We start from the raw sequence: 20,314 nt of genomic DNA on the forward strand, positions 1-20,314 counted from the left end.
TAGTGACCTCCATGACAAAATTGTAGCCTTATTGATGATAAATAACATACAGTATTATAGTGAAGCACTAGGTCTACTATGTTAAGATTAGGAGGTTTTTTCTGTTTAAAGGAGGATTCTTCTTAGTGCTCTGAAATCTGTATAAGGGTACAGGTTATCTTGAAATTTGGTATGCCTCGTTTGGGGAGCGGGGTAGTTTTAGTGATCGAAATTTGGAGTCATTCAAGCAAGAGGTTCCTGACATCCAGCCCTCTCCCTCCAAAAAAAACACTTTTTTCTTGAAGTTTACAGATTCTACTAATGCTTTTTTTTTGTATACCCCTGGCTACTAAAGCACTAGTGGCTATATGTCTGTGGTTCTCAAACTTTTGTACTGGTGACCCCTTTCACATAGCAAGCCTGAGTGCGACCCTCCCCCTCAATAAATTAAAAATACTTTTTTATATATTTAACACCATTATAAATGCTTGAGACAAAGTGGGGTTTGGGGTAGAGGCTGACAGCTCATGACCCCCCATGTAATAATCTCGTAACCCCCTGAGGGGTCCTGCTCCCCAGTTTGAGAACCCCTGCTATATGGGATGGGAAGGAGAAGGTGAGCTGGCAGTGATGCGGTGGGGCTGTATATGTTACGAGGGAGGAGACAGACCTATCCCAGTCTTCTTTCACATACTTACTGTACCCACTGTAAAAACAACGGGGAGTCCTTGTGGCACCTTAGAGACTAACAAATTTATTTGGGCATAAGCTTTCGTGGGCTAGAACTCACTTCATTGGATGCATGAAGTGAAAAATACAGGAGCAGGTATAAATACATGAAAGGATGGGGTTGCTTTACCAAGTGTGAGGTCAGTCTAATGAGATAAATCAATCAACAACAGGATACCAAGGGAGGAAAAATAACTTTTGAAGTGGTAAGAGAGTGGCCAATTACAGACAGTTGACAATAAGGTCTGAGTAACAGTAGGGAGAAATTAGTATTGGGGAAATTAAGTTTAGATTTTGTAATGACCCAGCCACTCCCAGTCTTTAATCAGGCCTAATCTGATGGTATCCACACTGCAAATTAATTCCAGTTCTGCAGCTTCCTGTTGGAGTCTGTTTTTGAAGTTTTTTTGTGTGAATTTTTTTTACTTACTGTGTAATAAAACTGTCAAGTTCTTGAGACATAGGCCATATCTGAGCTTTCTCTCACTAGTCTTATTAGCAGCTACATACTCCAAACATTACAAGGCATGAGCATTATCCCCATTCCACTATAACACACTGTGTGGCTCTGGTGTGGTGATGCTTACGAATCACAAAGCAGCTACGTGGACTGGTAGACTGAACAGTAGACTGAGAATACTTGGGCTCTAGTCCTGACTTCTTGACTCGCCTGCTGGGTGACTTTGGCTAAGTCATTTTACCTCTCTCTGCTTCTGTTTCCCCATGTATGCAATGGGAATAATGTTTCTATCCTTGATATCTACTAATGAAAAGTGCTATGTAAGAGGTTAGTGGTATCTCATGCAGTGTTGTTGTGGCCATGATCACTAAGTGATTATAGCTGACTTATCAGTCCTCATCCTCAAAAGAAACCTGCATGACACTTTCAAATGACAAGCCAGGGAGCTTAAATTCATAACTTTGGTAGACACTAAAAATCATGTACTAAATAGATGTACTGGATTTATGTCTTATTACAATAATCTGTAAGCTCCTAACACTTCCCACCTCCCTTTCTTCCTTCCTTTTCCCCCTTATGATTGGAGGTGTGTTAGTGGGCCACTTTATTCTGAGTGGTCCCTTGAATTATGTATTAATTACTTATGCTAACTAAGATGCTCCACCTTGTATTTTAGGTGTGACACTCTGAGGTCTGGTCTATATTACTGAGTTAAGTCAACATAAGGCATCCTATGCCCTGTAAGCCTCTACACTAAAATGTAGCTCCCACAGATACAACTCACTCACCCACTACACTGATTTAACAACTCCACCTCTGTGAGACCTAGTGCTTAAGTCAATGTAGTTAGGTCGACGCAGTGTCAGGGCTTGCCTACACTACAGATTATGTCGGTATAACATATCATGCAGGGATGTGAATAAACCACCCAGTAAGTGACATAAGTTACACTGACCTAGGTGTTGGTGTGGACAGAGCTGTGTCAACGGGAGAGCTCTCTCCTATTGGCAGAGAGCGTTTTCATCAGGTGTGCTACAGTGACGCCGCCGCATCGGTGCAGCGGCACCGTGTACTGCTTCTAATGTAGACGAGCCCTCAGTGTAGATAATGTGTTGCTTACATTGACTGTTGCTGCCTTTCAGAACCATCCCACAATGCCCCACACTATCCGTTAAATCAGTGCAAGTGCTCCTGGTGAAGATGCACATCGTTGACACAAGGACCCTAGTGTGTATGTGTAAAGCTGATAAAACTGCAGTGGTTGTGCGTTGACGTAACTTAGGTCAACTTAATTTTGTGGTATAGACTTGCCTTGAGTATGTTTCCCAGAAATGAGGAAGAGCTCTGTATAAACTCAAAAGCTTGTCTCTCTCATCAGCAGAAGTTGATCCAATAAAAGATATTACCTCACCCGCTTTGTCTCTCGGGTGTTGTTATTGTTGCCTGGCCACAGCAGTGTCTCAACCGTACACCTATGTTATAATTAGAATTGCCTAAATGACTACTAACACCTACCAACAACCTTTCTGATTATAGTTAAAAAAAAAAACGTAGAAAATTCACTGATAAATAAACTTACTTAATGCAGAGTTAAGGTATTTCATGTCCTTCCAGAATGCTGAGTTCAGTAAAATTCAGACTTGTGAAAACTAGGAATGAATTAAGGTATTTCAACCTCAGATTTCTCAAACCAGGAAATACTCAGCCTTAATTGTGTCCTCTGAGAGTGATGTCCCAATACCCATAATATATACCCACACTGCCTTTGTATTGCATTGGAAAGGAACTACCTACATCTGTCATACACTCAAACGCTTAGGCCTGACGTACATTTAAATTGACCTAGCTACAATGCTCAGGGCTTTGAAAAATTTCACTCCCTGAGTGCTGTGGTTAGGTTGGCGCAACCCATGTTGTAGATACAGCTACTGCTACTCATAGAGGTGGATTACCTACATCAATGGAAAAATCTCTTCTGTCTGTATAGTAAGTGTCTATATGACAGCATTACAGTGGCACAGCTGCAACGTTCACTGTAGCATAGACAGAACACATCGGCTAAATTTTATGACCTCTTCACCCTTATGCACACAATACCATCTAACACCATACTTGCACTTACCTTTCATTAAACTCACAGACCATGCTCATCTCCCACCTAACTGCTGACAGTCCCATGGCCAGAAGACACCTGTGCCGGCTACTGAAACAGGCGAGACACAGTGCTGAAATGAGCTATATACTGGATATTTCAAGGTACTTGTGTATCTGTTTCCTTTGATCACATGCATTCACAGAGGGTTGTGTCCTCCTCAGGTCACTTTTTATCACAGTCACAACTCTTTCAAGCTGCTCCATCTAATTTCTCCACTATTCAGTACAAAGAACGAAGAGTACTTGTGGCACCTTAGAGACTAACAAATGTATTTAGGCATAAGCTTTTGTGGGCTAAAACCCACTTCATGGGAGGCATGCAGTGAAAAATACATTAGGAAGATATATATATACACACAGAGAACATGAAAAAATGGGTGTTGCCATACCAACTGTAACGAGTAATTAATTTAGGTGAGCTATTATCAGCAGGAGGGAAAAAAAACTTTTGTAGTGATAATCATGATGGCCCAGTTCCAACAATTAACAAGAAGGTATGAGTAACAGTGTGTGTGTGAGGGGGAAATTAGCATGGGGAGACAGTGTTTACTTTGTATAATGACCCATCCACTCCCAGTCTTCATTCAAGCCTAATTTAATGGTGTCTAGTTTGCAAATTAATTCCATTCTGCAGTTTCTCATTGGAGTCTGTCTTTGAAGTTTTTTTGTTGGACTATTGCGACTTTTAGGGATGTAATTGAGTGAGTAGGGAGGCTGAAGTGTTCTCTGACTGGTTTTTGAATGTTATAATTCTTGATGTCTGATTTGTGCCCATTTATTCTTTGGTTTGACAGTCTCTACGCAAAAGAATAAATGGACACAACTCAGAAGTTGGTATGGCAACACCCACTTTTTCATGTTCTCTGTGTATATATATCTTCCTACTATATTTTCCATGCATGCATCCGATGAAATCGGTTTTAGCCCATGAAAACTTATGCTCAAATAAATTTATTAGTCTCTAAGGTGCCACAAATACTCCTCATTGTTTTTGCTGATACACACTAACACGACTACCACTCTGAAACCTATTCAATACAGTTAAACCTATCAGTGAATGCAGCTGCAGTATATGCAGATAATTCCAAGTGTCTATTGCCAGCTCCATAGGTGGCAGAGTTAAGGTTGCGTGGGTATGTACCTTAACTCTGTGTTTCCTAATTTTCAGAAGTTTTGAATTTTGCTGAACTTGATGTTTTGCAAGGGCACCATATACCACTGGGCAACATTACCTCGGAGTTAACAAAGTTCTTTGCCAGTGATTCATCTTGTGTGTGGGTTTCCCAAATTGACATACCCAATCATTCACTCTTGGCTGGAGAGAACTGCAAAGAAAACTACATTCAAGGAACTTAAAGTTCATGATGGAGAGTTTGCATCAGGTATGAGGGTCTGAAGTGTCGTGAAGTTGTTCAAATGTAATATCTACCCATTATTCTACAAACAAGAAAGTGCAGAGACTTTGATGGGGAGATCCTTCTAGTACAGCAGCACTGCCTTCCCACGGATATTTTCAGTGGCCACAGAACTTGAGAAAGGGTACCAGGATGAGAATGACTCAAAAATCTGGGATAATGCCTCCATTCAGTTTCTGGATTAGAGAGCAGTGAACGCAATCCCGGATGGGGATATCCTCCCAAAATTATCCATATATTGTGGGCAAAACTGTTTGGTTTTTGTACAAGAAGGTGGAAAAATCATAACTATGATGGAAGGTTTAGTCTCCGTGGAATAGGTGAGGTAGCCTAATTTATTTTTCCTCTTTGTCACGCTGCTTGCAGTTGTCAAAAGACAGACAGCTGTCTGTTTACCAGAATAAATATCAGGAATTGAAAAATATACCCAATGCTCGATAACCAGGTGAAAAAATAAATGTGCTGCCATCCACCCAAGCAACTTACCCCAGATCGTAACTCCTGTAAGATGAAGGAATAAAACAGTTTTGTACTGTTTACTGTATTTAATTGTAACATTGTCAATCAGTTTTCTATTTAATACGTCTTTAAAAATGTAATTTTTCTCCCTTTTTCCATATTTTTATCTTTCTCCACTCCATGCTTTCCCTTTCTTTCCTGTATTAGGTTATGATCAAGGATATGATTTGGTCAGGGAGATCACGGAGTCTGTGGCTTTAACAGATGTCCTCTTCTTTGGCTCAGGCTTCAGCCCCGCCAGGTGGGGCTTGGGCTGAAGTCAAAGCCCAAGCCCAAGCCCCGCTGCCCATAACTTAGCTTTGCAGTTGCCCCGTTTGCTAGCTCCTAATGCTGCCCTATGTACATTTGTGATTTATTGACTTATTGCCTAGGTCCTGTCTATTTAATAAAAATACCCGTGCCAAAATCATATCCTTAATCATGATGTATCTTTCCATGAATTATTTTTGTTTCTTCTCTCTTCTCCTCCCTCATCTCTTTCCCTATGTTTTTATGCAGGGGAGGAGGTAGCGATTTCCCCTCTCCTTTCTTCTACTTATCTTCAAATCTCTTTCCTTCAGCACCATATTTCTCTCTTCAAAATTTACCCAATCTCTTTTTCCCAGCCACCTACTTACAAACATATAGTATTCACATTTAAAATTTTTACCTATGCACATAATAGGTAGAGGACTAAACCTACCAGCTGAAGACTAATACAAAAGAAGGAGAGAGTGACAAAATGCCAAGTGCCATCACTCTGGTGAGAAGATAACTCCCCACCTTGTGCCATAAAAGGAGAATTCTAGGGTTCCTGCTGTAGCATGGTCCTTCAACAATAAACCCATAGAGAAAAGATTACTATTGCAAAAGTTAATGATGGCTGTCACTCATGTATCTCAACCCCTCCATCTTATTCATGTTACTGAGAAGAGGAAAAGCTGGAATAAAAATTAAGCAAAACCTAAAACTTCCAAGTGAGCCACATAATCCTAGTCTGTTTTGTGGAGAAGGAAACCATTTTTATTAGGTCTGTTGCACTAGCACAAAGCAAGACCTATTGCTGTGATGATCTGCTTGCTCTGATTCTTGGCAGCAATCCACAAAGGGGCAGCTTATGTTATACAGTATTAATAGAATTAGTCTCCCACCTATGGTGAAACACCATTAGCTGAGAGAATACTTCAGCAAAAGCAATCACCACTGACCCAGAGGCAATATAAACTGATACAGTAAATAAATCAGGGTGTGTCTTCACTACTGTAGCATGGTAATGTAGATGCTTTCTACATTGATGGGAGTTTTTCCATTAAAGTAGGTAATGCACTTCTCCAAGAGTCAGTAAGTAGTCAATGGAAGATCTTTTCTGTCAACTGCTTATACAGTTAGGTCCACCTCACTATATCCCAGAGAGTGTGAAATTTTTCACAGCCTTGAGCAATGTAATTAGGTTGATCTCAGTTTTAGGAGTATACCAGGCCTAAGTAGCACAGTAGAGTTTACCACCAATTATCTGACTAGCATGGGTGGACATGGATTTTATTTGGATAATTTGGAGCTCATATAATTGAGAGGGCAGGAGCAGCAGCACAGGGAGCCCTCCTCAGCTCTGCTGTCACAGCCCTGCTCGCTCCCATAACAGTGAGGCTGCAGAGGGCTTCCTGTGTTGCCTCTTGTAATCTTTGATTTATGTGTTCCCAATTACTCATTTAAGCATAAGGAATAAAACCAAACTGAATTCCTTAAAGTTTGAGCCTCCAGGGTAGTTACAGATCATTTAAGTTACTGGAATACTGTGAATGATCAGTGAATGATAAAAATAAGGATTTTATTTAATATAAAATAGTTTAAGCAAACAGGCATTACAATATGATCATGCACTGTATTTATACTCGCATTCTAAGGTGAAAAAATGCATGCATATCTGTTCAGCCTTTGGATGAGGAGTGTGGATATAATTCTTTCTTTAGTGGTACCTTGATGGGGGATCGACGTGCCTATCTAAAATCAATTTACTACCCTTTTTATAATCAACTATAATAATGCCACTTAATTAATGAACGTTAACTGTAATTAAATATTTTCTACTTTCACATTGGCTGTTTAACATTAAGCATCATCTTAACATCTGCCTCAATGCCAGACCAGTAACTAGCATTATAGATAGCATTTTCCAAAACATTAACATTTTATTTAAAACATTTGTAAAAACCAATTAGGACCAAAACATGTTTACAATATGAACTGGGGTTGTGCCTTAACTTATCTCTGAATTGTCTAACTTCACTTTATTCATACTTTACCATGCCTCTCTTGACTATAGTCAAACCTGTTTTTCGGAAGTAGATTTTTGGGCCTACTTACATTACAACATATTACTATAGGAAATAACCAAACATCATCTTTATACATGCTACGTGCTCCTACCCTCCCTGGATTACTGCACGTGCAAAGGGCATGGGGGAGGCTGTGGTCCTGGTGGGGCAGAGCAGAGATTCCTGGTCAGAACAGTAACCTTCTGTACACTTTGCACCTGCAGAGATCAGGTATCACTGGCCCACAGGCAGTTCAGGGAGTCCTCTTCAGCTCCACAGTCATGGCTGCACTCACTTAGTCCTATGGACAGTGGAGCTGTGGAGCGCACCTGCACTGTCACAGTAGCCATTCAGTAGCAGGATGGCCTTTCCTGGCAGGTGGTCTCTGCTCTATTATCTGAACCTCTGTGTTATCCAGAAATAATGGGATCTGGATAATAAGGTTTCAGAAACCCAAAAGTATACTGTAGTAGAAAAAGTATGGAGGTCAAAGTTCTCTATTAATAAATGCAGCACGGTCAATATCTATCACATATGTTTGGATACAAGACAAAATATACAGTATCCAACTTTGAGAGAAATTTTATTATACTGAGAGGACAGTTAATTCTGATTATAGTATTACAATCTTAGGGTCTGATTCATGAAATCCTTACTAATGTGAGTAGCCCCACTGATTTGGAGAATTTCATGGTTGTCATTTGTTGTTAAAGCAGGATTCCAAATAGGCAATCCAGTATCTGTTGATTGGAAACTTTCCAAATATCAACAGATATTATTTGTGCAGGAGCCCAAAAAAATGTAGTATCTGCCTTCATATGAATGAAGTTTTTGGCTAAATTTTTAAAAATAGGAGCCTGTCTGTATTTAGATAGTTAAGAATTTTCTGAAATGCCTATGTTCTTGTGCATTTTTGACAATCTCATTTCATCTTCTTAAATCTTTGTTCATTCATAGATTTAAGGCCAGAAGGGAACATGGTGATCATCTAGTCTGAACACCTTTATAACACAGATCAAAGGACTTCCTTGAATTAATTCATGCTCCAAGTCCAATAACTGTGGTTGAACTAGAAAATATCTTTTATGGTAACATACAATCTATATTTTAAAATGATCAGTGATGGAGAATGCACCACAACCCTTGGTAAGTTGTTCCAGTGGTTAATTACCCTTGTGGTTTTTAAAAAATAAAAATAAAAGTGCCTTATTTCTAGTCTGAATTTGTCTAGCTTCAACTTCCAGCCATTAGATCTTGATATATCTTTTTCTGCTAAATTTGAGAGCCATCTATTATCAAATTTCTGTTCCCCATGTAGATACTTAGATTGTGATCAAGTCACTCCTTAACCTTTTTTTTGATAAACAAAATAGATTGGCCACCTTGAGTCATTAGAAAATCCCAACATAGGAACGTAAAGTTAGCTCTTATTTGAAAATTTTAGTCTTCAGCTATTTATTTACAAATGTATATTAGTGCACATCCCTTCAGCACGTGAATGTTTTAAATAACCCTTAGAAAGACCATTTTTCTTTTGTAATAAAACTATTACAGCCTATTAACTTTTAATTCAAAATTGTTTTTTCCTTAATAATGGTCATACAGCACAGTTTTTGTGCTAGACCTTATAAAGACATTACACTTAAAATTGACTGGGAGGTTGGCTACATAGAATTACTTTTTTATGCTGGATGAGCAAAAGTTAAAGCAAGTTTAGACGTTCAGTTAGTCACTATTCTGTAAACTTTATCCTAACTATCATTCAGATATCACAGTAATTGGTGCATTAGAAATACCTAGATACATAGACCCGTGGCCTCTTCTACAATTGGAGCTACTTGGAACAGAATATTTCCTTTAAAGGAAAACTTCAATATAAATATAAAATATTTTAATTACAAAGGAGATAAAGACTCAATTTTACTTCCTCTGAAATCAATAGAAGTTTTTTTTTCATTTCCTTTGGAACTCAAAATAAATTATGCTGTTTAATTTTATGATTGTATATATAAATCGTTGAATAAATTAAGTAGTTTTTATGATGAAAATTTAAAATAGTTCTGTTTTGAAATTTTCATAAAGTGTCTAACTTCTTTGTGTATCTTTATCAGCCCAATTAAATCAATTTACTTCATAACGTTCTCAACCATGAGTAAATTTTAATGATGATTCTTGGCATCTTTTTCTTTTTAATGATGATCCTTGACTTTTTTTTTAATGCATGTACAGCCAGTATATACCACATTGGTAATCACTTTATAAATGCTGATAGAACTTTAGCTTGTGCAACAGAGAATTTTCAAGGACAAGAATACTACAATGTACAAGCAATTGTTATTTGAAAATGAGACATGAATCCACTAATGAAGCTGGTGGAGGAAATAAAAAGATGACAGAATTTATGTAATCATTAATTCTGTCAGTGACTGTAGGAAAGATATTAGGGTAATGCTCCCTTCAAATTCAGTCCCTTTAAATGGGAAATTCTTTGTCTCTGCATCAGGCTGTAACTGTTTAAAGGAATAGAACAGCTGTGTGTATTGTATTCAGTGGTGCCATGTTGCAAGTGAACTTTCTATTTAATGATTTTGTAAAAATAGAACTTACTACACTTCTCTTGCTTTTAATGTTGCATCTTTCTAATCCTGACTTCTTCTTTTCCCCCCTGCCCTTCTTCCCTATGGTAGATCATAGTGTGCTTTTCTTGAGTTGTCTTAAGTCTCTCATCCTTTTTTCTGTTTTTTTTCCTGCAGAGTATTCACTACTTCCTCTAATTTTCTCTTTCCTTCTCATTTCCTTGTCTATATTGCACTTCCCTATTCTGTCTTATCCCTTCAGTTTATTTGTCTGCCTACTCATTTCTATCCAGTCACAGATAGTCTACGATGTGGAAATTTCTCCAGATACCTAAAAGCTGTAGGATTAAAACTACTATCCAGAAACAGGAATAGGGACAATGCCCAGGTGAAAAGGCAGTGTTCTTTGATACTTTCCTCTGTGAGTGGAAAGAAAAGGTATCTCCCTAACTGCTTGCAGGTTCAATTTTTCATAGTAGACTCTGTGTAGTGTGTGTCTGTGTTTAGCTCCCTCTGTTGCTGGGTGACAGAGGAAGCATCCTCTCAGTTTGCCCACTCCACTTGCAGAGCCTATTCACTCTCGTGAGAGTCGGCAGAAAGTGTGCCTGTTGCTCGTTGTCTCCCCCAAGTTTCCTCATTGATGTGATGGACATCACATATGTATGTATCTGCACTCTATCATTCATTCAACCAGGTTGCTCACAGTGAGTTCCTCTTTCTCTATTCCTTTCTTGGCCTCTCTTTTTGAGGGCTGCTATGCTGTGGATAGCTTCTGCTCAAAACATTCTTAAGCAGCAGCAGAATATTTATGATAATTCTTGCCACTTTCACTACTGCCCATAGTGTTTAGAGCAGTAGCAATGAAAACTGATAAGACTACAGGCGAGTGGATTTTTTGGTCACTGCATCAAGCAAAAAGAACAAGAGTACTTGTGGCACCTTAGAGACTAACAAATTTATTTCAGCATGAGCTTACGTGAGCTACAGCTCACTTCTTCGATGCCAAAAGATGCATCAAGCAAGTGGCATTAAATGCTTACTGCTAACCACACACCTCTGAGTGCCAGGAGTGGCTTAAATGATCAAACAAAGGAAGGCCTTACACTCAATTTGATGGCATTTGTTTGTAATCCAATAACTTTTGAATGCTACGTCTGATCAGTTTCAAAATTTCAGGGAATGGTTTAAACATCAATGACCAGAATCTTATGGATTTTGGTGAAAGTTGGAAAAATTGAAAGGTAGACATGGGGAACACATGGATTCACTAGCATAAGAGGAGGGATGGGGTTGCAAGGAGTCCCTGAAATGGCGGGAATAGGATGGTGGAACACAGGGAGCTTGTGGAGGGGAAGGGAGGAATGCAAGAGCCACTGATGGGTGTAATGCAGTCAGCCTATAGAAACAACAAAGTGTACAACCCTCTAATGTTAACCACTACAACAAAGAGGATATCTGAGTGATTTCAAAAAGCGATGAGAGTGCTAAGCACCTTATGGAATTTGACACTTAATATGAAAAGTTTAGAGAGAGGATGACAAATGGCCTATCCAGTTCAGTTACAACCAAATCAGAGTAGACCTAGTTACAGCACAGTTCTATTTAGTAGAGTAGACAGGCTCTTAACTAAGTTCTGTAACTGGGCCAAATTTTTGGACGTGTCCTGATTATGGAACTTGGTTAAAATCTCATCTATGTTCTAAAATGAAACCAAGTTGTAAATAAGTCCCTTGACTCATTTGTAATTATAATGTAGACTGGCTCAAATGGTGGAAACTGTAATTGCGTACAAATACTTCATACAGCTGGGGAAAGTGCTGTCTCCTAGGGAGTTAGTTTAGGGAAAATTTATGTAAAGGGAAAATTTATGTTGGGTTCTCAAACTTCATTGAACAGCAACCACAAAGATTACTACAGTCAAACCTCTCAATAACGCGCCCCGCCATAACGTGAAATGGCATATAACGTGATCACAGGTTGGCTCCCTTTAAGGTATAATACAGTACGGTACTGTACCAATGATCCCCAACACCATGGCAGGGGAGAGAAACTGCAGCCCTGCACCTGCCGGGGACAGAGAACTCTGGGGCTGTGGGCGCCAGTGCTCTCCGTCCCCAGCAGATGCGGGGCCGCGGCTTCTCTCCGGCTTCAAGAGAAGCCGCGGCTCCCTGCCTGCTGGGGACAGAGAGAACCGGCATCCGCAGCTCCGGAGTTCTCTGTCCCTGGCAGGCAGGGAGCCGAGGTTCCTCTCTTCTGCTGGGCACTAGGGGCACTAGGCGACGCACATTGATGCACTGCGTTGGGAGCACTGACAAACCCCACAGTACCGCGACCCCGCATTTAGCGCGATCGAAGTTTTTGGATCCTAAACATCGCGTTATAGCGGGGTTTCACTGGGCATAACCCTGAGAAGGGGGATCGAAGCCTGAGCCCAAGCCTGAGGGCTTCAGCCCCAGATGTGGGGGGCTGTGTCCTGAGCCCCGCCATCCAGGGCTGAAACCGAAGCCTGAGCCCCGGGCAGTGGGCCTTTGGCTTCAGTCCCAGGCAGCGGGGCTCAGGCTTCAGCTTAAGCCCTGGGAGGTCGGGCTCAGGCTTCAGTCCTGGGCCTGAACAAGTCTAATGCCAGCCCTGGTGACCCCATTAAAATGGGGTTGGACCCCAAAGGTTGAGATCTACTGTTGGACTAATGGTTCTTAAGCTGTGCTTCATGAACCACTGGTAGTCTGGAGTGCTGGTTGGTCACATGTTGCTGGTTCTTATTTCTGTCTTTATAATCAGAGTAAAGCAGCCAAAACGCTGTAATATTGCAGATAGGTCGACTAGACTAATTGGCTGTGGAAGGTTGAGACATTGAAATTAGGTATTTTTGAGTTGACTGGCTACATCTCATATTGGTATAGATAGTGGACCATTCTGCACTGGATCTCTTTTAGCTCATCATTTTAGGATTTGGATTTTAAAAAGAATGGATTAATTTTCTTAGTGAAAAGTAATAGTGAGAAAGCAAAAGTATTGTATTTTAAATGTGTAGGGTTGGTGATTTTTTTTGTTTTTTTGTTTTGTATTTTCGTGGGTTTTTTTGTGTTTTGCTAATGTATTTTTGTTTTTAATTTCTTAGGAACTAGTTGAATGGGACTTCAAATACTGGTTGATAAAATAGACACAAAAGTAAGTGATACAGATGCAAAGTTTTTGTTTGTGCTCTTTTGCAAAATATATATAGCTAAACTAGTACTTGTGGTTATAAACATATGTAGCTAAACTTGTGGTAACAGTTAAGAAATAGTGCAATAAATAAGCTTACTAGATTTTTGTCATTACTCTTTTTTAAAAATCCTGAGTACAATTGCTTTTTGGTTTGGTTTTGTTTGGTGTTTTTCCTAGTATGAGGTTACACCAGAAAGTTTCATAGGTCCTCACCTTCCAAATGTTGGTGGGTTTGTCTCTTTTTGACATGGTCCTGCTCCTTACTTTCTTTATCAAAGACTCTCCACATTAAAGACTTTGTACAGGATCTGTACTGTGGGAGTCACAGGTAGGCTGTCGTCTCCTATGGCTGCTTTTTCCTGCCATGGACCATTCAGTTTTAATAGTTGGAACTACCATTACCCAAGAGGAAAAGAATTTAAGTGTAATTTTAGCAAACTCTTATTTAATTGATGTCTTTCTTTTGTATTTCTATATTCATCCCAAAATATATTTCAGATTGGGGTTTTCCATTTTCGTCATTTTTTGCCACTTCCTACTGGATCTCTTAAGTTTGGTGAATTATGTTACATGCTGGATTGTGAGGTTTTCTTATTACAGTAATGGTGGTACTCCAACCTGGATTCACTTTATACAGATTATTTAAGAGTAGAAATTCTGATTAATTTAATTCCAAGAAAAAGAGATTTTGCATTCTGTCACAGACCACAGTTTTTAAAAACACATTAAACATGCTAAGCTTCACAGCTCTCTTCTAAGTTCTGTATCATGCTTTTGTAATTTTACAGATGACTAAACTGATCCATAGAAAGGCTACATGGAAACTGAAATGTAATATTTTGGAATTGCTCAACCTTATTAGAAAGTGGAGTGAATTACTTTTTGCATTTCCTGGCTATGATTTTAACTGTGCAGTCTTAATGTTGCAGTAACATTTGTGTGCAGGGTTGGTGGGGAAGGCTTTTGTACAAGTGGAGTTTGTAAGTGGTATATAGTGGACTGGTGCTGCTTAGGGTTCCTAAGTGTCTGGTCTTCGAAAGTATGGTTGAACAGGGAAACTGGCAGTGTCCGGTCAGATGTACTGACTGGATACTAAAAGTCTGTTTACCGTGGGAGTGACAGCCTGTTGCTGGGGCCTGAAGTGCAGCTCCCGCATCAGCACACATGCACAAGCTGAGGCCGTGGGCGGCCCCTCTCAGGAGTGTGGTTTCCAGGGCTGTGGTGGAAGACAGAGAGCGGGGACCTATGGCGAGTGGAGTAAGGGCTCTCAGTGGGCATGGAACGTTCCCCAGGAAGGAAGGTATGCAAGCTGCCCTGTCAGATGCCGCTTCCCCTAGCTACACTCTCAGGCAGCTGTGGGGTGTGGAGGGCTCGATCAGATGAGGAAAGGGGCTGCTGGCAGGCAGCGCAGAGGGAGGCATGGGGCTGCCTGGTTGCTCCTGCGCAGCCCACAGCGCTCTTCTGACCTTCACTTCCAGGCGGCTTGCTGCAGGTGGGGTTTGCAAGTCTCTTGGGGCTGCTCACACTGAAGTTGACGGGGGAGAGCCGTGAGCAACAGGAGGAGTGGGGAGTAGAGGAGCCAGCAGGGGATGGGGCCTTGTGTGAAGAGATGGAGCAGTGGGGGAGGCCTCATGAAGAAGTGGAGCTGTGGGCAGAGCCTCGGGGCAAGAAGCGGGGCAGAAGGTCTGGTTTTCAGACATTAGAAAGTTGGCCACCCTAGTGCTGCTGTCCTGTGCATCACATGAATAAGCCCTATAATTTAATTGAATCAACATGTACCCACTTTTCTAATTATTGCTACACATGCAATGGGTCTTTTTTGAGCTGTACAATGCACAACTTTATAAAAGTCAAACCAAGATTTTTTTCAGCCTAGCAAAACCCTTTGTCTCAATAAAGACTATTTTCGTTCCAAATTGCAACATTCACAGTTCAGGTATGGAGAAAGTAAATGGTTGTCAGAATAGTAAATAATTAGGTTTTTAACAGGCTGGTATATCAAACTTTTATGAAAATATTCATATTTACCAAGTTTTCAAAATAGTTTATAGTCTTGTATTTTAGAGGCTTAGAGCAATGATGTCATCAGGTTTCCAGTCTAATACTTTTTAATGAAACAATGGACAATACTCATTTTCATTTTTTTAGCTGGACAGTGTCCAGTGTTAATTAAGCCCTTTCAAAAAGAACGTAGTGCTTTTTCTTTCTGTGCATAGTATGTTATATTAGGAGAAGTAGGAGACTTCTTATTTTGATACTTTTTGCTTCTTACTTGTGCATAACATGTATATTTTTGCTTGAATTTTTATCTTTAGTGGCATATAGAAGAGATGAAATGTGGTCTGAAGGACGATATGAGTATGAAAGACTTCCAAGAGAACGACTCCCACCAAGAATTCATTCTGATGTAAGTATATGCTGTATTGTTTAAATATGGGGCTTGTACTTCTTTTAAAAAATAGTACTTATTAAAGCTGAATCTTTTCATTCAGTTTTTTTCTTATCATTTAATTCCATGTTCAGAGATCATATTGTGGACTATCATTTAAGGTACTGATCCTGCAAATGGATCTGCCTGGGCAGACCTTGTGAATTTGTGAGTCCCATGAAGTTAACATGGACGATAGAGTCTGCCAACATGGCTCTTTGTATAGAATCAGGTTGATATTCCCTGGGAAGTACTTCAAGTAGATAATCTGCTGTACATAAGTGTTCAATATATTTAGTATGCAGTTAAACATGGACGGTTCAGATTCTTCCAGGTTTTATTGAGGCTATACAATTTACTGGAAATAATTGTTTTTTGTTTGTTTGGGTTTGTTTTTTTACTTTTTCTATCAAATTTTAAAAGTGGACTGAGGTGCTGAGATTTTGAACTCAAGGGCTTACATAGAGCAGTAAGAAACAATGCTGTTGCTGGATGCAAAGATTTAAGCAAAAGTTTAAACATCATTGAAAATATAAATTAGCAGCAGCTGCCTATTAGATACTTATTGGGACATTAATTACAAAGGAAACAGTGTAGTTAATGACATGCAGTCTGTTTGCAAAATTAATTTTGTTCTCAGTTCTGAAATTAGAATTTCAGCTACCTATTTGAGGTCTCTAAAAGTAAACACAAACATTTACAAAACTCTACAAAAAAGGACAAAGTAGGTAAACTATTTTCTTCTATATCTGAATATCTGGAAGAGAGAAATCAAAATCACTTTTAAATTTAGCTTTTGAGTTGTTGCAGTTAAATAGAATTTAAAGAACATTTTTTAAATAATTCTGATTACAGGGTACACCGTATGTATTTGGCAACATAAAACCTCAGGTATCAGTCTCTGCTGTCTACTTTATGTCCTCCCCCTCTTCTTAGTGAATCTTGGAGATTTAGTGGTTGTTCAGTTGACCTGGGCTACCTTTTATCTTATTTCACCCTCCCATCACATATTCTCAGCCTGCACTTTTTGTAACTTACTGGTATTGGTAACTAGTGTCACAAGGTGTATATGGCGCTCTCTTTCTGTTGATCAGTGTATTGGTGTTTTGGCTGTTGTGTGATGTTTTAACTTTCTTTACAGGAGTCAGCAAAATTTCTCCATTTTCAACAAACTGGAAACCAGATAAGTTTGAACAGGGTATTTAGTCAGATACTCAGTTGCTTCTCAAGTAGTCTTATCAGCAATAGAACAAAAGGAAAGGCAGATGGACTTTTACAGATATTAGATTTTTTTTAAACAAAGTAATATTTGATTTGTCTGACAATTTGCTAACTTAATGTAGCCATTACAGCAGTAAAATTCTTAAATTCTATTATTACTTCAAACTCTCTAGGAAACAAGTATAGCATACACATTATGAAGGTTTATGCTTAAGGTTAGCTATAAAGGAAAAATCTCTGAGCATTGAAGTGATATAATAATATTATCATACAAGAGAGACTGAACCAAGTACCCCTACTCTAGGTTTATATTCCAAATAACATCAGAATAGAATGGCATGACCAGTAGAGTCTACTGATACACCTCCCAAAAAAATTAATTGCAAAACTTTAGTTTGTTAGTCTCAATTCATTATACTATGAAGCTAGGATGTCTGGCTTCCTCTGGTTCTGCTCTGTTGCTTTGAGGTAGATACTGAAAGGCAATATCCTTCATCACCACATCCAGACTTGCAAAATTTTACTTGCTCAGGGCAAGGAGTATTTTTTAATTTTGTTTTTGGATGGTCATGTAAATATCATAAGTACATTCATAATTATCAGTCTTCATGGCAGATGACAAGGAGATGAATGTTATTCCTGGGCTGAAATATTTTGTCTATTTTTAATGTCTGGCATATCTCTGTGTGTCTTGTCTCCACTATTCAAGAGAACAAGGGCCTTAAGCTTGATCCTGAAACTGAACGTAACATATCAAAATGAAGTCTATTGTAGAATGAGATCTTAGATGTTGGCAAATGATAAAATGCCAGACAGTAGATTTTGCAGGGTTTCCCGTACTCTGCACAATATTGTTCACACCTTTACAATATTCTTACTGTTGGAACACTTTAAAATAGTGTTTTCTATATGTCATTGGTACAGTTTTGTGATTTAATCTTTTGGGTGGCATGGGAGAGTGAATACTTCTAATATAGCTTCAGCCCATATGTTCTTTCAGGGCCACCAAATCATAAGCCTAATGTATATGTTAGGAATGGTATTCCATGAGATAGTTTACCTTCAAGGGTTCATCAAGCCCTGTGATATTTTGTATACGTGTGGCCTCTACATTGTATCTAGTCTATGGAGTGAGATTTTATTTTTTTTCATTAGATGTCTGTAATTGATTGCTTTTTAGTAGACTTGCTGGACCATCAGCAAGTTTATTTATAATATATTAACAGTCTGTGACCCTAATATACCTCTTCCTGCTGAAAGTTTCAAAGCATTAGATTGTGACTACAACTTGAAAAAGGCCAAGAGGTCAAGTGGGGACGGGAAGGAATGGCAGATGGGGCCCCTGGAAGAGGCTGAGTGGTAGGCAGGGCCTTGGGGGAAGAGGCTGAGTGAGGGTGGAGGATGGGGCCCACAAAAGATTAATCCGGCCCTGTGGGTGCTGAACACCTCCTATTTTTTTCCCACAGAGTCAGTACCTCTGGGTAGCAGGGCCAGGGAGTACAAGACACGCTATCGAGAGTAGGGTGGGGCCCAGTTGTTTGGGCAACTTCCTGTTCCTACTTCTGGCTTAAGTAGGGCCAGTCAACCACTCTGGGACTCTGCTGATCGGCACACAAGGGTGGAGCCTCACACTGAGACTGGGCTTCATGGGTTTCAGGCAAGCTATTGCCAGCAGGCTATTGGGTGGAAGATTGGAGCGTGGCTGCTCTCATAAACCTTGCGGCCCTGGATTCAAGATCCATGCATCATGACACAAACAAAAAAAATAATACTTGTTTAACCTAAGGGGAACAAAGTGGTCCAGCCAGTCTAGATCACACTTGAGGGGTGGACATCTCTTGAATAAAACTTAATATACCAATTATCAATTCAAGCAGTGTCCACCCCTCAAGTGTCTTATCTCTGTTTTGTTGTTCACTTTAAATCCATTGTCAGTGTTGCAACTTATTTAGAACTAGTAAAACAAAAATGCAAGCATTAAAACACTCGAATGCATCCTCTGGTGATCTACTGCATTGTGTCAGAATTGTATTACTTCTCTATTCAGATTGATCTCTTTTGAGTAAGCACTACCTCCTCTATATTTTGAGTACGCTATTGACATTCAAATAATAAATTACATTTATCGACAGGGTCTTATTTGGGAGGCATTGCAGAAGATAATTTTCTTTATCGCCATCATTTCTGAAATTGGTGTCAAAGCATATAAGAAATACAAACTGGAGTAATTTTTCTTTAAAACATTGAGACCTGATGTTTAGGGTTTTAAAGACTACTCACAGATTACTTTTGTAACATTTCCTTATAAACACAAGATGGCTGGGATGCTACATCAGATTAGATACCATATAAATGTAACTTGTTATCCATCATGAGACTTACTTGCTGCTTTTCTTGCATGTTTTCTCCACACTTAAGTATGTAGCCCTTTAAAGAATGTAAAAGCAGCAAAGAATCCTGTGACACCTTATAGACTAACAGACGTTTTGGAGCATGAGCTTTCGTGGGTGAATACCCACTTCGTCAGATGCATGTCTGAAGAAGTGGGTATTCACCCACAAAAGCTCATGCTCCAAAACGTCTGTTAGTCTATAAGGTGCCACAGGATTCTTTGCTGCTTTTACAAATCCAGACTAACACAGCTACCCCTCTGATACATTAAAGAATGTTGGCATTCAATATTTTTTGGAATAACCACATTCATGTACTCCCCCCCCCCCTTTTTTTTTTAACTTTTGTGTTTTGCTACTGGAAGTCTGTTGTGAAAATAAAAAGTAGTGTGTTTTATATTTCTTTTGTATTTTTAGGATGACTATCATAGAGTAGTTAATGTTGCACCCAAGAAACCACCACTACTAGATAGACCTGCAGAAGGAAGTTACAGTAGATATGATGATTATAGTCATGTTGACTACAGAGATTATGAGGAGGGCCGCAGTTTTGCCCATGAACGAAGAAGTGGCCCACCACATAGAGGGGTATGTAACTTGATTTTTCTCCCATGAATGTATTGTTTGCCTTTTCGTTCATGCTTGAATCTCTGTGCACAATTAAAGAGACATTGTCATCTCAAAAATAATTTCTCCCTGAACATTTTTCAATATTATTATAAATAATTAAACCAAAAGGGTAAAGGAAAAAACATTTTTAAAATTAATTAATTATTTTTTTTTTTTTTTTGCTTTTGACAGTACTTTGTGTGCAGTCATTTTCGCTTCTAAGTATGTCGTGATTGCAGGATAATGACGCTACATTCTCATGTGCCTGCACTTCAGCAGCTACTCTGGGAGTGCACAGCAGTGCTGTATCCCTGTCTGTTTGGGTAGAACACA

The 20,314-nt window shown here is 39.3% G+C and overlaps 1 protein-coding gene across 15 annotated transcripts in view; it reads left to right on the forward strand.

Annotated features, from left to right (window-relative positions):
• PPHLN1 (periphilin 1) overlaps window positions 1-20,314 on the forward strand; it is a 133,587-nt gene that overhangs the window by 4,993 nt on the left and 108,280 nt on the right. For 3 of the 15 annotated variants that reach the window (XM_032804602.2, XM_032804612.2, XM_032804609.2), the window contains exons 2-5: window positions 13,245-13,294; window positions 15,649-15,740; window positions 16,903-16,959; window positions 19,790-19,960. In XM_032804602.2, the coding sequence (XP_032660493.1) occupies window position 13,294; window positions 15,649-15,740; window positions 16,903-16,959; window positions 19,790-19,960 (321 nt within the window). In that variant the 5' untranslated portion in view covers window positions 13,245-13,293. Of the gene's footprint in view, window positions 1-4,490; window positions 4,705-8,507; window positions 8,697-10,749; window positions 10,787-13,244; window positions 13,295-15,648; window positions 15,741-16,902; window positions 16,960-19,789; window positions 19,961-20,314 lie in introns of those variants that run through there. The other 12 variants (XM_032804614.2, XM_032804619.2, XM_032804615.2 and 9 more) reach the window with 9 other exon arrangements.

The sequence above is a fragment of the Chelonoidis abingdonii genome, chromosome 1 (genome assembly GCF_003597395.2).
Source record: "Chelonoidis abingdonii isolate Lonesome George chromosome 1, CheloAbing_2.0, whole genome shotgun sequence".
Taxonomy (NCBI): domain Eukaryota; kingdom Metazoa; phylum Chordata; order Testudines; family Testudinidae; genus Chelonoidis; species Chelonoidis abingdonii.